Consider the following 17,419-nt stretch of genomic DNA (forward strand, 5'->3'; position numbering starts at 1 on the left):
GACTATAACCAATGTAACAGATTAACAGTCAGACAGTCTAGACTATAACCAATGTAACAGATTAACAGTCAGACAGTCTAGACTATAACCAATGTAACAGTAACAGTCAGACAGTCTAGACTATAACCAATGTAACAGATTAACAGTCAAACAGTGTAGACTATAACCAATGTAACAGATTAACAGTCAGACAGTGTAGACTATAATCGATGTAAGAAGATAAAGGGAGGGAGTAAAGCGGGAGTGCACAAGCTTAGTGTCTTTCTCGATTTCAACAGAAATACAGATTGGCTGGGGTTATAACCCATATTCTACTTATAGGGCCTAGATGCTGCATTTCTAGCAAGCACCCATGACACCCCTGGGTCATGCGATGAATAGTAGCAAGAACATACATGTCATATGCAACCTAGGGGGAAGATGCCGGCCTTGAGAACCGAAGCTGCCCAGCCTTCAATTCTTGAAGCAAGCAGAAACATCTAAAGAGCAGGGCATGTCTCAAGAGCCCCAGTCTTGGCTGGGAGGCCTTACTTGGAAGGGAGGTAGCCGTGAGCGTGTGGGCTCTGCGAGTCCCAGGCCTGGCAGTCAAGTCCGGACACAGTCTTGGAGATTTTCCCTTCATAATGTTCTCCATTGCAGTGCATACATTCCTCTGTGTAGTGTGAGGAGAGGGGGAGAGGGAGAGAGAGAGAAGCTGAGATGAGGCACAGTGGCGCACAGACTGGAGAGGTCTCCAGAGCTTCCGGCCCCCCGTCCATACTTGACACCCAATAACCACTTTGCAATAGAGACTTGGAAAGTTCTGGTGCCCTCAGGGTCCCATTCTCTTCCTGAGAATGGTTAATTTAGGCTATTTTGGGTCAGTGCCACCTATTTATATATTTACACTATTTGGATTGGTTACATGCAATATACACCCTCTCGCTTGGAGGCATACATGGTAAAGGCACATATTCTTTGAGGCCTGCTTGTTCTCCATTTTAATTTTTATATAGTGGACAGGACCATTTCTAGAATCATCTTTTAAAATTCAGTGAGCTTAATTCTGATCACTTAATGACTGACAAATATATGGGAACCTCCTTGGGATTTTTCTTCTGGATTTCTTTATTGGTCCCCAGTGACCTACTGGAGGATGCCACTTGACCTCAGGCAGCCAAGCCTCTGTTTGGTATTGCTGATAAACATGACTAGTGCAGGGGTGGGGTGGTGAGTTTGATTTTCTTTCTTTCTTTCTTTCTTTCTCTCTAATTTATTTAAAAACTAAGACTTTGGCTTGGAATTGTTCAAGTCCTGTGTTGAGCATGAATAACATACAACTGAAAATTTTATAGTGCCATTTAAAAAATACAGCTGTGAAGTTGATATAAAAAAGCATGTGCTCATTGGACGTGATGGTGCACGCCTTTACTCCCAGCACTCAGGGAGGCAGAGGCAGGCAGATCTCTCTGAGTTTGAGGCCAGCCTGGTCTACAAAGCAAATCCTGAACAGCCAAGGCTACACAGAGAAATCCTGTCTCAGAAAACAACAACAACAACTACAAAAGGCATGTGTTCATGGGTATAAAGGCCAAGTGACCTCTGGCCATGTATATCCAAAACTAAGAGCTCTTCCGTTCATATAGGTAGAGGTGAGAAGAGTTGGCACCTGAGACACACCCATATTGCCTCATAAACCCCAGTTCTTCTAGCTCTTTCTTCTTGCTCTAATAAACACACCTAGAAAAAGGAAATGAAGACATTTTTCCAGTCTGGTGTTTTAATGCTTTTAGCAGTGACCCTTGACGTTGCCTGTGAAACTGATAGGCCCATCGGAAAAAGGCCTGCTGACACACAAGCGGGTGTTGCTTCACTTCAGATAACAACAGACTCACCCACGTGGAGTCGTTCCTCTTGTGTGCTTGAATTTCATTGGTTTTTGTGGTTTTAATTTAGCTATTTAATTGCAACTGTGTTTGGAGCTTTATACTGTCAGGGATTTTAACCAGAGAAATTTATATCCATGTTTTGGATCTGGCTATATATGTGCACATGTTGAAATAGCATTTTAAATAAAGATAGTTTGGGTCAGACCGTGACTCCTTCACAAGAGGCAAGTCCATTACTCCATTTTATTTTGTTTCTCTCCATTAATTGATTTATTTGTTCATTTTACATCCCAATTACAACCCCACTCCCTCCTCTCCTCCCAGTCACACCCTCCCACCCACTTCCCCCATACTTCCTTTCCCCCCCACCCAGGGTACCAACTCTCCCTGGCACATCAAGTTGTATCAGGACTAAATGCCTCCTCTTTCACTGAATCAGGTGTTTTGTTTTGTGTTTTTGTTTTTCTGAGACAGGGCTTCTCTGTGTAGCCTTAGCTGTCCTGGACTCGCTTTATAGACCAGGCTGGCCTCGAACTCACAGTGATCCACCTGCCTCTGCCTCCTGTGTGCTGGGATTAAAGGTGTGCACCACCACTGCCCAGCTCTGAATCAGTTTTTGAATGACATTTGGGTTGGAGCTGGCTGTGCAGCACGCGCCAGGGTGTTGTCTGGGGCCACCCCTACCTTCGCATTCAGGGATGTCGCAGTAGTCATATCTCTTGTCTGGGTCCATCGTGTAGCACCAGGGCCCTTTATCATCATTGTCTGGGTTCCTGCAGTAATTCTCCTCCAGTCCCTCAGAGGGGTGGGTGTTAGGGGAATAGCTGCAGGAGGGAAAAGGAATGTGGCAACTGAATCCTAGAGAACGCCGCATGAGAGAGAGAGAGAGAGAGAGAGAGAGAGAGAGAGAGAGAGAGAGAGAGAGAGGAGATGCTATATGCTTTAGCTGCCGGTTGTCATGTCTTTATTTCTCTATGGACGCAAAGCTTGGGTCAAACGGCTCGTCTTACCATCTTTGCTCTATGGGCAGCTAAGTCTTTGCTCTAGCCAAAGCAAGTGTAATGGCAGGCAATAGAATACCAAAGCCTTGAAAGCCTGTGGAATCCTTGGCCCATCCCAAGCTCCCGGCTCTCTCCAGCTGCCCTCCTCCCTGTACATCCACAGCAGCCACTGCTCTTTTGTCTGTGTGAACTCTGCCCCTAGCATTCTGCTGAAACCTACACTTGCCCTTAATTGAAAAAAAAAATCTACTAAAAAGGGGTCATTACCCCATGTTCCTGATGGGAAAACTGTGATGAAATAAGCAAAATCAGATGGTCCTAGGCTTGACTGACCAGCAAGGGCAGGTGAAGCTTGTGCAGGTCATTGTGTAATCTCATAGAATACTCTTTAAAATTCAGCCTGGGTGGGTGAACCCACATTCAAGCTTGATTTCTGGTCCCTCCATGTACCTGTTTAGAGGAACATCTATCTACCTGATTAGAAGCCCAGCTGCCTTATAAATGAGCTTGGTCTGTGGCTCTGGGCCCCTGGAGTCATCACAGAGAATTTAATGACATCTAAGGCTATCCCAGGGGTGGGGGTGGGGCAGGGGGTTGGGGGAAAGTTGGAGGGGTGGGGATGAGGGAACAAACAGAATGACCCTAAAACAATAAGCAAGCTGAAAACTTTCTATTCATTTCTCACATTTTATATCCCCATGGGGCTATGGTGTTGAGGTGGGCATGTCATGCAAGCTCTAACTTGATATTTGACTGAAATGCACCTATCTCGAAACAGGCATCATTTTCTGATACTTGGTCTCTGTTATAGTTGGTTTAGTTGTCAACTTGGCATGGATTAGACTCACCCGAGAAAAGAATCTCAATTAGAAAAAAAACTCTAGATAAACCGTGTGTGCGCCTATGAGGGTATTGTCTTATTACATTAATTGCTGTGGGAAGATCCAGCCCACTGTGGGTGGCACCATTCCCTAGGCAACAGATCCTGGATGGTATACATGGAGAAAGGGAGCTGAGCATCAGGCAGCATGCATGCATTTACTTCTCTTTTCTTGACTGTGGATGTGATGTGACCAGCAACATCAAGCCATTACCACTCTGACTTTCCCCACAATGGTGGGCGATAATCTGCACTTGTCATCTAAAATAAAGACCCTTTCCCCATGAGCTACTTTTTGCACAATGTTTTTAATCACAGCAACAGAATGAAAACTAGGACAGCCTCAAATTCAGTTGTGTAGTTCTTTTAACATGCCTCCTATGTTTTAAGACCTCTGGGATATTACATAACAAGAGGAATAGAAAGCAACCATTTTCTGCTTTTGGGTTGTAAACAGTTCAGCCGTTCTGAGTCCATATTAAAGGGTTCTCTGTCTGCTCATGCTCATATTCAGGCTTATTTTTTTGGAAAGGAAAAAAATGGAATTGTTCTCAATACATCCACGAACGTCAACATGAAAGAGCAGGGCTTACTTGGGTCTGTGGGGGGACGTGGCACTCCACTTTTGACAGGTAACACCGCTTTTTGTCTTGGACATTGTCCCTCTGTACCTTCTCCCATTGCCAGTCTTACACTCTGACAGATACACTGAAAAAAAAAAAAGAAAGAAAAGAAACACACAGTGACTCAAGGTCCAAACAACCAACCTCTGGAAGAAGGTGTGCCCCACACACGGTCCCACCACGACCAAGACCTCTAACCAAGCCACGTCTTCCTGCTCTCTGAGAGGCAGGCCCTACGAAGGGCTGCTGCAAATGCTGTTTGATGTGACCCGTGCCGTTGTCTGGACTGTCGCCTTGACACACCTAGAATCTTTTGGGGAAGGTATTGATTGAGGAATTGTCTAGATCAGAGTGGCCTGTGGGGGGATGTCTTAATTGGGTTAAATGAGGTTGAAGAGACCTACCTGAAGGTGACTAGCACCGTATCATGGGCTTGTCCCTGAACTCTTAGAGAGTGGAGAGAGCTGGCTGAGCATAAGCAGCAGGCAAGCAGAATTGTACATGTTACATCTCTGCTCTTGACTGTGGGTGTGATATGACCAGCCTTGACCTCCCCTCAGTGATGGACTGTGACCTAGAATTAATTGTGAACCCAAATAATGAAGTGCCTTGGCTTCCCTAAGTTGATTCTGGTTAGAGCGTTATCAGAATGAAAACAGAACAGACCTATCTATTCAAAAGCTATTTCCCTGGGCCGTCTGTGCCTAATCCATGCCAGGGCTGGAGCACAGAACACAAAACAGACCCAGGCCCACTCTCCTGGAGCCTAAATCTTACTCAAGTCTGGATGATGGCAAAAGGAAATTAAGAGAAACAGTTTGAAATAGCAAACATCACAGCATCACATGTCAGAGACACAGTGATGAGACAGAACTATGGAGAGAGAAAGAGGATTTTCAGACAGGGAAGAGAGCAAGTGTTCAGAAGCCCAAACCCAACCAGTCTGTGTGTGTGTGTGTGTGTGTGTGTGTGTGTGTGTGTGTGTGTGTGTGTGTGTGTGTTATACAGTTCTCAATACACAAAGTATCAAACAGGGCAACAAAAATGTTTACAATGATCTCTCCCAACCAGCCTCCACTTAACCAAGCACCAGCTGCTCCATGGGCTCCATCCTGTCTTTCAAACACATTCAGATAACTACTGTGGTTCATGTGACAGGTCATCCCCCTAAGTGGGAGGACCCCAGTGTGCACTCACTTCTAGCCAAGTAGTTGTAAGAGCCCTGGCTGTCATTTGTATGTGATGTTCAATTATCCCACTTGGGGATACTTAATTACAGTCAAAGCTGAGACCTAGATGTGAAAAAAATAGTGCTCACATTTCATTTTTTTAAATTCAGTTGAATAGCTTTTTGTCTATTTTTTGTGTGTGTGTGTGTGACAGGGTTTCACTATGTAACACTGGATAGCCTGGCACCATTTCTCTAGACCAGGCTGGCCTCAAATGCACAGAGATCTGACTGCCTTTGCCTCCTGAGTGGTGAGATTAAAGTCCAGTGCCACCATGACCAGCCAGTTGAACATGTCTTTATGTGTGTTTCTGTTGTTGTGTGTTGTACATGCATTGTATGTACTTGCTAATCCAGGATGCACATGTGTATGTGTCGTGGTCGCCCTCTACCAGAGTCTCTCAGTGAACCTGAAGGTAGACTAGCTGGTTAATGAGCCTTAGAGACTTATCTGCCTCTGCCTCCCGTTGGCACCAGGGTTACAGGCACATAGCACTGCCAGCATTTTGCAGGTCTGATCTGAACTCGGGTCCCTACGCTTGCGTTACAGGCTCTTACAGACTAAACCGTCCCCTCAGCCCCTAGCCAAATACTTTTAAGGATGTAAAAGTGTTGAGTTGTTTTTAGATTGCTGTCAGATTCAATGAGGACGACAACACACTCATATGGCTGACATCACGAGCTTGACGGGGAGAGTCATGCAAATCTACAGGCATTGCAGAATCAGTGTATTACCAAGACAGCCAAGATAAGGAGACTGATGTTGGAAATGACACACTGGAGCCCATTGCAGAGAGCCCCTGGTGGGGCCCCACATCACACTGGAGCCCATTGCAGAGAGCCCCTGGTGGGGCCCCACATCACACTGGAGCTCATTGCAGAGAGCCCCTGGTGGGGCCCCACATCACACTGGAGCTCATTGCAGAGAGCCCCTGGTGGGGCCCCACATCACACTGGAGCCCATTGTAGAGAGCTCCTGATGGGGCCCCACATCACCCTGGAGCCCATTGCAGAGAGCTCCTGATGGGGCCCCACATCACACTGGAGGCCATTGCAGAGAGGTCCTGGTGGGGCCCCACACCCCAAGCAAAAGGTCTCTGTTCTACATCACACACCAATGTAGGTTTTCAGTAAACACACACAGTAGTGTTTCCAGTATATTTGTGCAGTTAAGATTCCGGGGCACGGTGGTGCATGCCTGTAATCCCAGCACTGTGAGTTCAAGGCCAGCCTGGTCTATAAAGTGAGTCCAGGATGGCCAAGGCTACACAGAGAACACAGAGAAAGCCTATCTCAAACAAACAAACAAACAAACAAAACAAAACAAAGATTCCCCACTAAGGCCTAGTTCATTGACCCCCAGGAAATATTTCTAACAAATTAGCCCTTCATGACACTGTAAACAAAGGCCTCAGTAGAGCTTCCTCAGGATGTGTCATAACAGAAGGGGTACCCCCACATGTCAAAGGTATGCACTTGGAGAATGTTGAGAAAGGGAGGCCCCAGGGTCAAGGGAAACTCTTGAAGACTTTATAACAGTTTCTTATATTTTTAAAAAAGAGCTAGAAGAGAAAAATAAGTTTCCCAACATATAGAAATTATGTATGTTTGAGGAGATGCAACTGTGAATATTTGAATTAGAACATACACATGCATGACTTAAATTATTACAATGTACCCTATAAATATGTAAAATTACATAATTGTTTTTTTTTTTCTAGACAAATTATTGCCTTGTATCTCAGGCTGGCCTCAAATTTCCATTCTTCTGCCTCAGCCTCCCAAGTAATAAGATTACAGGCCAGGCGGTGGTGATGCACACCTTTAATTCCAGCACTTGGGAAACAGAGGCAGGCGAATCTCTGTGAGTTCCAGGCCACCCTGGTCTACAAAGTGAGTCCAGGACAGCCAAGGCTACACAGAGAAACCTTGTCTCGAAAAACAAAACAAAACAAAAAGAGTAATAAGATTACAGGCTAGATTTTATTCTAAGTATACCAGAAGTGGGTTTAAGCTAGGAAGACCTACTTTTTAGAGGTCCAGTCCAGATTCACAACAGAGAAACTAGGACCAAACACTGACCGACCTTTGATTTTTTTCCTCTCTTGCTTGTTTGTACCCACCATGGTGTATATGACCTTTTGATCCACTGAAAACAAGCAAACCCAGCCTTCAAACTTCAGACTTCAGCCTTGCGACTCAACCCTCATGTTACTCCTGGTTAATGATTTACAAGTGTCATATTTAAATGTTAGTGATTCATAGGAAGAATCAATCTTACTCCACCCCCCCTTTTTTTTTTAAATAAAAATCTAGGCGATGGTAGCCGAGCCTCCTTATCCTATCCTGCCCTCACTATTTGAGAGCTCAATGCTCTGCTTGATGAGGTTTAGATTTAATTGACACTCAAATCTCAAGAATTAAAGATACACAGAGGCAAGGAAGGAGATACAGGGGACACTTATCATTCAGTCTTAGGGGGATTGAATGGGGAAATAATCTCAGCATAAAGGAAGAGGTTCGCCATTGTGGTTTTTGTAATGTGAAATGTTATTAAGAAATCAGGCATGCCTCTCACTCTTCAGTGACCCTGATATAAAATATCTGGAGAGCCAAATTGTTCCTATCAATGGTCTTATTTCATTACCCAGCCAGTCACAGATATAGGAAGGCATTTTAAATGTCATAAATGGTCATATACACTTAATAATACTTGGACCTTCCTAAAAAAAAAAAAAAAAAGATACTCCATTGAAGTTCAAGCCACTCCAGGCCTTAAAGGATGAGATTTCTGGTCAAACGAACCTGAAAAGTAAATCATCACTTGTATGCATCTTCAAAATTTAAAGTGAGGAAAATTCAGCCCCTGAACAAAAGAAGTGGAAAATTAAGTAGAAGTAAGGAGTTTTGTCCTTTCTTAAATGTTACTGAGGATTGAAAACATCAGTGTCTATTGTGCCAGCGGTTAGTTCAGAAGTAGAAGCCCCAGGGCACGGTCACCCTCTTAAAGCAGACACCAGCACTGTAAGGAACACTCATTTAGACTCCTTGTTTCCCCTTCCACGCAAAGTCAAGTCTCCTATTTCTCAGGCCACAGATAGATTTTGTAAGCCCGATCCTTGGATGTGAACAGGCTTGCACTGACATTGTCTTAACTCAGAACTCAGTGTCTCCATGACAGTCTCTGCTCTCATAAACTGAGGATATAAAAGCAAAAGGGGAGGGGAAGGGAGGAAGGAAGGAAGGAAGGAAGGAAGGAAGGAAGGAAGGGGACAAACCTCTCTTTTCAAATAAGATGACGTCCCTCATGCGGATGATGGAGGAAGTCTTGCTGTTCTCGGCCATGACCACGCACTGCTGCTCTTTGCTGTGGTACTGGAATGACCTGCAGGAGAGAGGGGTGCATTAGCTAACGAGAAAGACACTAATGACTCCATCCTTTCCTGGATCCTGGAGCTCAGGATGGTCGCCTCGTGTCAGCTTTGCCACTTTCTCTGTGTAATGCAGTCCTAAGGATAAGTAGGTCAGCCTGATAGCCTCTCTCAAGTTCTTAACCATCCACACTCCCCTTTGTCAATCAGTTTCAATTATCTCCCCTCTGCCCATCCCCCCTCCTTTCTTCTTCCCTCCCTCCCTCTCTCCCTTTCTTCTCCCTTTTTGAGACAGAGTACCCGATGGGCCTGAGACTCGTGTATAGCCTAGGCCAGCCTGAAACTCTCAATCCCCCCCCACCACCACCACCACAGTACTGGAATTACAGGGATGTGCCTCTGTGTCTGGCCCCCTTCACTTTCTTTCCCAGGTGGCAGGTATTCATTTTGGCTTGGGGAGAGGCTCTGTGTTGAACTTTTTCTGCAATGGTTGGACTTCCAGTCTTCTGTAACGCCCGCCGCCCCCCCCCCCCCCCGCGTCTTCCCCCCCTCCCCCTCCCCCACGCCGCCTTCCCCCCCTCCCAACCCCCTCAAGCCCCCCCCCCCCCCCCCGCCTTCCCCCTCCTATAGTTCTTGCCTCTGTGTTCCGCCCCCACCCCTCCTCCCCAATGGTTTGTTTCCAGCTACCTTCAGAGTGGTGCTTAGTCTCTGTGGTAGCTGTGCTGAGAGGTGGCTAAGGGTTCCTGAAAGGATGGCTTAGCCCTCCTGGTGGTGAGAACTCACTCCTGCATGATCGGGTTGTTTTGCTGCGACTTTATAAACAAAGCATGGCTGCTCCAGCCCTCGGCATTGATCCTGCCATGGAGGCTCAGCTTGGCATTCTAGGCCCATGGCTGTCATCTTTCAGGCCAGATCTCCAGCCTGAAGGCTTTGTCTGGATCGGCTTGGCCTTATGATCCTATCCGAGGCCAGCTCTGTGTCTCTCTCCCTGCTTGGAGTTCCTCTCCACTCCCTTGGTGCCTTTTTAAAATCCCTCTTCCCAAAGCCCAGGTCACCTTCCCCCTTTCCCTGATGCCACTTTCTCAGCTCTCTTTTCCCACTGTTTCCCCCCTCAGAATCTCTACAGAACAGCCACTGATTTTGCACTAAGCAGCGCCTCACAATAGCTGTCTTATTCTCTTATCATGATTGTTGGCTCGATTGGCTATTGTGCGAATACAAAAGGAGAGATGCCAGATTGTGTGTGCAGGACTCTTAGCTCCTCAGGTCCTCTTCATGTGGTCTGCAGTAGGTAGTTACTATAGATGTTCACAACAGCAGTTGCTAATGCCCTACCCCACCCCGTGTGTGTGTGTGTGTGTGTGTGTGTGTGTGTGTGTGTGTGTGTGTGTGTAGGCCAGATGTGAGCCTCAGGTGTCTTCCTCAGTCTCTCTCCATTGTGTTTTCTTACACAGCGGCACTCACTGAACATGGAGCTCCCCCATTGGCTAGATTGGGTGGCCAATGAGCTGCAGGGATCTGCTGGTTTCTGGCCCCCCTCCCCACCCCCCAGCTCTAAAGTGACAGTCACTTCCTGTTGCTTTCACATTTGTGCTAGAAATCAAACCCAGGTTCTTACATGTTCAAGGCAAGCATTTTAAAACTGAGTCATTTTTCTAGCTTCTTTTCAGGGATTTTTTTTTTAAAAGGAAGACGAATAAACTAATAAGACTTTGCTATGTGGTCCTCGGGTGTCATAAGTAAACTCCAGCCTTATAAACTATCTTTACCTCAGTTTTTAAATTTCCTTTTTTAATTTAAATTTTATTTTTAAAATTATTATTAGTGTGTGTGTGTGTGTGTGTGTGTGTGTGTGTGTGTGTGTGTGTGTGTGTGAGTGCAGGCACATAGGTACCACAGCATGTATGTGGAAGTCAGAAGACAACTCTGTGGCTCTCTTTCCACCTTTATGTGGGCTCTAGGGCCAAAAATCTGGTCCTTGAGATTATGGAGACAAAGACTTTTAGCTACTGAGCTACTTTTCCAGCCCCCCGCCTTTTCCTCTTGAATTCTCTTTTTGTTAATAAACTGATGAATACGTGTATTTTCCTGAGAAGAACAGAGTCCCAGGCAGCCAGAGTTCTGCTTGAGACATCAGCTGGTACCTGCAGACGAAGTCTGTTTCTTCTTCACATTTGGCTGCACAGTCTGCTATGCTTCCTGCCCCTAGCTGCTTCTTGGTGAGACTAAACAGTGAAGCCCCTTGCGTGCTTACGTAACTGTCCAGGGAGTCCCCTTGTCCTGAAAGGAAAGAAAAAGAAGAAAACTGAGTGAATTGGGATGACAACATTGTTTATTACTATTATGATGATGGTGCTGGTGGTGGTGGTGGTGGTGGTGGTGCGTGTACACATGGCTGTGGGGGTGTAAGTGTGTGTATATGTGTGTAGTGGTGGTGGTGTGTGCACACATGGCTGTGGGGTGTAAGTGTGTGTATATGTGTGTAGTGGTGGTGGTGTGTGCACACATGGCTGTGGGGTGTAAGTGTGTGTATATGTGTGTAGTGGTGGTGGTGTGTGCTCATGGCTGTGGGGGTGTAAGTGTGTATATGTGTGTAGTGGTGGTGGTGGTGCGTGTACTCATGGCTGTGGGGGTGTAAGTGTGTGTATATGTGTGTAGTGGTGGTGGTGGTGCGTGTACACATGGCTGTGGGGTGTAAGTGTGTGTATATGTGTGTAGTGGTGGTGGTGGTGCGTGTACTCATGGCTGTGGGGGTGTAAGTGTGTGTATATGTGTGTAGTGGTGGTGGTGGTGTACATGGCTGGTGGGGGTGTAAGTGTGTGTATGTGTGTAGTGGTGGTGGTGGCGTGTACTCATGGCTGTGGGGGTGTAAGTGTGTGTATGTGTGTAGTGGTGGTGGTGGTGCGTGTACACATGGCTGTGGGGTGTAAGTGTGTGTATATGTGTGTATGGTGGTGGTGGTGCGTGTACTCATGGCTGTGGGGTGTAAGTGTGTGTAATGTGTGTAGTGGTGGTGGTGGTGCGTGTACTCATGGCTGTGGGGGTGTAAGTGTGTGTATATGTGTGTGTGTGGTGGTGGTGGTGCGTGTACTCATGGCTGTGGGGGTGTAAGTGTGTGTATATGTGTGTAGTGGTGGTGGTGGTGCGTGTACTCATGGCTGTGGGGGTGTAAGTGTGTGTATATGTGTGTAGTGGTGGTGGTGGTGCGTGTACTCATGGCTGTGGGGGTGTAAGTGTGTGTATGTGTGTGTGGTGGTGGTGGTGGTGCGTGTACACATGGCTGGGGGGTGTAAGTGTGTTATGTGTGTGTGGTGGTGGTGGTGCGTGTACACATGGCTGTGGGGGTGTAAGTGTGTGTATATGTGTGTAGTGGTGGTGCGTGTACACATGGCTGTGGGGGTGTAAGCGTGTGTATGTGTGTGTAGTGGTGGTGGTGGTGTGTGTACACATGGCTGTGGGGGTGTAAGTGTGTGTATATGTGTGTGGTGGTGGTGGTGGTGTGTACACATGGCTGTGGGTGTAAGTGTGTGTATTGTGTGTGGTGGTGGTGCGTGTACACATGGCTGTGGGGGGTGTAAGTGTGTGGTATATGTGTGTGTGGTGGTGGTGTGTGTACACATGGCTGTGGGGGTGTAAGTGTGTGTATATGTGTGTAGTGGTGGTGGTGGTGCATGTACACATGGCTGTGGGAGTGTAAGTGTGTGTATATGTGTGTACATGTACAAGCACATGCATCGCATGTCTCCTGGCTTCTTAATTTATTTGCTTTGTGTCAACCAAACAGCACCGTTATTTTTAGAGGCTGAACACATTACAGTAAGGAAAAATCCTTAGTCAGACCAGCAGTTCCAGTAGGTCCCAATATATTGACAGTACAGCTAGATTGACAGATTAGTGAGGCCTGTGTAACCTCTTCTCTGTTACTATATGAATATAAAACTTTAAATAACGAGTAAATTATATCACTCACTATTGCTTGTCCTGTGATAAGCCAGTAAGGTGCCGTTAATGGCAATTTGATTTTCACTCGGTCTTCCCAGAGTGAGAATGGCACGTAGAGACTGTTGGTCCATTGTTAGTGATATATGCTTTTCAATAAAATATGATTTTTTTTTCTCTTGATGATGAAAGTATCTGGCATTTGAGAAGAAGTTTAAAAAAAATAGAGCCTGGTACAAATACTGGTTTCACTTTTTTTTTTTTTTTTAATCTTTGAGATAACGTTTTTCTATAGCCCTAGCTAGCCTGAGAACTCAAGGCAATCCTCCTGCTTCAGACTCCTACTCACGGGATTACAAATCTGTGCTACCATGTGTGGCCTGCCTTTGATTTTTGTGAGAAGTGTAGTCTGAGGTAAAGTCAGTCGCTTTCCCTCCTCTCACCATAGGATGTGGTCACAGCTGCCGCGCTACACTGCTGGCTTAAGCATAGCAGCTCTGCTTGGAGCCTGAGCCCCTTCTACCATTCTTTCTATGAAAATACTCCTGATTTCCATAGGGTCCAGAGGACAAAGAGGCTCATGAGCACAGCGAAGTCGATGGGAATTAGGCAACATGATAACCTTGACCTCTGAGGGAAACCGAAGCTGGGTCCGGCAAGTTAAAGAGTAACTAGGACCGGAAGCTGGCGAGCTCAAGCCAACAGTTGATAAACACATCCTCATCTTTGAGGACCTACCCTCTCCCTCTGTGGGGACTTCATTCCTCCTCAGCGCTCCAAACTGGAAGGCTGGTTAAGGAGTGAGAAGTTGGCTCATGTGTTTTAAATTGCCAGAGCACTTGATGTGGGCATAAGAGATTGTGGAGAAATGGGCCATTTTAGGCTTGTGTTTTAGTCTAACTCAAACTCTCGCTCTGCGAAGCCTGTGCTTTGGAAAGCTGTAGCGCTGCCTGTGTGACCTGGAAGACTCAAGGTTGCTCTGTAGCTAGAGTTGGGCTAACTTGTGCCGACAGTTCTTGGGGAGGGTGTGAAGGAAGGTTTCAGGTAGCCGTGAGGAGGAGGGAGCTTCCTGTTTGGATTGTCCCTTCTGTGTAGTCTCCTGGTGTACAGCTGCTGAGATCCACTCAGGGAGCTGACTGACATCCCAAAGACATGTCCCCAAGGAGGACTGAATTCTTCCTTTTAAGATGGAAATTACTCTCCAAGTCTTTCTCTCTTCTATTTGCCTCCAGGGCTCATATAGAGAAATAAGGTTTGATACAATATATTGATAAGGAGACCCTAAACAAAATTTTTAGTAGGAAAACTATTTCTCTGTTACAACCTAAGTCCCTCTCTCTCTCTCTCTCTCTCTTGTGTTGGGGGGGGACGGCAACTTTTATCTTGCTCTTGAGAGGCAGAGATAGGCCTCTGGAAAAAAAAGTGTGGCATGGTGGTGCATGCCTTTAATCCCAGCACTTGGGAGGCGGAGGCAGGTGGATCCCTGTGAGTTCAAGGCCAGCCTGGTCTACAAAGCAAATCCAAGACAACCAAGGCTACACAGAGAAACCTTGTCTCAAAAAAAAAAAAAAAATGCAGTAGTTCATATACAGCAGTGGAAGAAGCCCCCCCCCCCCTTGCAGGCTATTTCTATGCGGTAGAAAAATGAAAGTCAAGTAATTTCCCTGGACAATGACAGAGAATAGTTTGACAAAGAGCTTATGAAGGAACCCCCCCCCCAACACACACATACACAGCTGGCTGGAATAAAAGTTAATCCTGCTACAAAAAAGTTAGTTCTAACCTTTGCGTGAGACTCCTAAACTCATAGTATTCCCAGTCTTAGTTTCTATGAGCTGAAATGGAATGCACACACACACACACACATACATACACACATACACACACATACACACACATACACACATACACACACATACACACATACATACATACACACACATACACACACACACATACACACACACATACACACACATACATACACACACATACACACACATACACACATACATATACACACACATACATACACACATACACACACATACACACATACACACACATACACACATACATACATACACACACATACACACATACACATACATACACACACATACATACACACATACACACATGCACACACATACACACATACATACACACACATACACACACATACATACACACACGTACACACACATACATACACACACATACACACACACATACACACACACATACATACACACACATACACACACACATACATACACACACATACACACATACACACACATACACACACACACATACACACATACATACACACACATACACACATACACACACATACACACACACATACATACACACACACATACACACACATGCTCCAGATGTTCTCTAAGTGGTTCCCACTAAATTTGAACATATTTAGCCATAAAGCACTTGTAGTGCTTCAGTGATGCACAGATTAAGTCTCAAGTGCCTCAACATGGTCAGCATGGAGAGCGCTGCCGTGAAATATGGTGCTTTGCTGCGAAACGTCCCAGATAGCAAGTGTGTAAAGACAGAAAGCAGACGAATGGGCCTTAGGGCTGGTGCTCTGAGCATAACATGAGGGAAGCAGAGTTCTTTGTGGGGTTGGCGGTGAAAATATCCTAGGTTTCCCTGTGACAGTTGAACATCCCTGAATGTTACTGGAGACCATACGGTTGTGTCCCTCAGCCAAGTGTATTCTATAGCGTGTGACTCGCTTCAGTAACGCCACTTAAGAAAGAAGAAATTATTGACCATGTATAGAATGTGAATTTTTAAAAAGTTTTTAAACAAAGTTGAAAAATGGAAAACACTAAGCTGGGTGTGGTGGTGCATGCCTTTTAATCCCAGCACTCTCGAGGCAGAGGCAGGTGAATCCCTGTGAATTCGAGGCCAGCCTGGTCTACAGAGTGAGTCCAGGACAACCAAGGCTACACAGAGAAACCCTGTCTCAAAAAACTTACTACTACTACTACTATTGTAAAATTAAAATTTAAAACTCCATCTATAAAAACAGATAATACTAGATTCCTCCTTGGAAAGCACCAGTTTAAATCCAAGTTTTTCACTTCCTTGATCTGGCATGGGCCATAGTTATAATTTTCCTAAGTCTAGGTGTCCTCATCTATATAATGAGAATAAACATACAAACCTCTACCACCAGCCTTATAAGCTACAGTTAGCATACACACACACACACACACACACACACACACACACACACACACAACATGTCTACCACCCCCTGATCTCTAAATAGGTATTTGTTTAACTACTGCATACACATGCCATTTTAAAGTCGACCCTTGTGCCTCATGGAGGCATAAGAGGCAGGTGTGTGCCCATGCAAAGCCTTCCTTAAACCAGAAAATCCCAAAGGGAGCAGGACAGCTCAACAAAAAACTGTTTTAACCACTCATACCGAGAAGAGGCAAAGACGTTAGCCATGTAACCCCACAACAGGGATTGAACCTGGGGCCTCACATATGCTGGCCAGAGTGCTCACCACTGAGCCACATGCCCCTCTAACTACCTCTAGAGTTGGTAGCCATACCCCTCCCACACTGCTAACGTCCCATCGGTTTAGATTTGAAAAGCCACCAGTGGCTTGCTCTGCCTGGTCATCCTACCCAACAGTGCTCACAGGAAAACTAAATCTATATGTCAAACTCCTCGGTCTGCCATTTTGAACTGAAAACTCCCATAAACCAAAAGCTCAATTAAATAATTTGCACATAAATACCTAACGAATCTACTTTTAAAAATGAGCCTAAACAAAACCATGCATCAAACCTTACCTGATTTCAGAAACAAGAGAAATAGAAGGATTACTTCCTTATGGTCCATGTTGGGACTGGCCCACAGCACCTGGAAAACTGTGCCCCAGCCCCAGACGTTGACTTAAAGGGGAGCAGAGGCATCCACCAGCAAGACAGTCCACTGAGGTTAATGATTTCCCCGGGCCACTGCCACTGTATGCAGAGGGAGCAAACATTACCTCGAACAGGGGAGCTTACAAAATGTTTGAGTGTGTAGCCTGCGGGAGATCCTGGAAGTGATGAAAGGGCAGTGCCCCACTTGTCTCCTCTTTACCACTGGACTTTCTCCTTCCCTCCTCACCTCACCCCCCAGCCAACCTGTTTCCCATTTCCTCTCATTTCTTTCCCTCTTCTTCCACTCCCTTGTCTTGGGATCCAAAGAGGAACTCATGAGAATAGCTTATGGAAGCTGAGTGCTCGCATACGCAGGATTCTGCCAAGCAGTCCATACCCAGCCTCACTTGACCTTCCTAGCAGATAATTGTACATTGTTCCCATTTTCAGGTGAGGGCACTGGGGTACCATGTGGTATCTCAGTGTATGTATTGCATGATTTTGATGAGCTTGTCTTTAGTTTTTTATGTTGTGGGTGGCAGCTGCTTTTGGTGATCCCTCGGCTCTACCCCAGCTCTGCTGTTGACTTAAG

The 17,419-nt window shown here is 45.8% G+C and overlaps 1 protein-coding gene across 1 annotated transcript in view; it reads right to left on the reverse strand.

Annotated features, from left to right (window-relative positions):
* Plg (plasminogen) overlaps nt 1-16,965 on the reverse strand; it is a 48,848-nt gene extending 31,883 nt beyond the window's left edge. Inside the window, exons 1-6 of the mRNA XM_051164242.1 lie at nt 16,753-16,965; nt 11,116-11,251; nt 8,879-8,985; nt 4,343-4,457; nt 2,553-2,692; nt 532-652 (exon numbers count right to left, since the gene is read on the reverse strand). Of these exons, the coding sequence (XP_051020199.1) occupies nt 532-652; nt 2,553-2,692; nt 4,343-4,457; nt 8,879-8,985; nt 11,116-11,251; nt 16,753-16,801 (668 nt within the window). The 5' untranslated portion in view covers nt 16,802-16,965. The remainder of the gene's footprint in view (nt 1-531; nt 653-2,552; nt 2,693-4,342; nt 4,458-8,878; nt 8,986-11,115; nt 11,252-16,752) is intronic.
* Nucleotides 16,966-17,419: the final 454 nt, after the last annotated feature.

The sequence above is a fragment of the Acomys russatus genome, chromosome 21 (assembly GCF_903995435.1).
Source record: "Acomys russatus chromosome 21, mAcoRus1.1, whole genome shotgun sequence".
Lineage (NCBI taxonomy): Eukaryota > Metazoa > Chordata > Mammalia > Rodentia > Muridae > Acomys > Acomys russatus.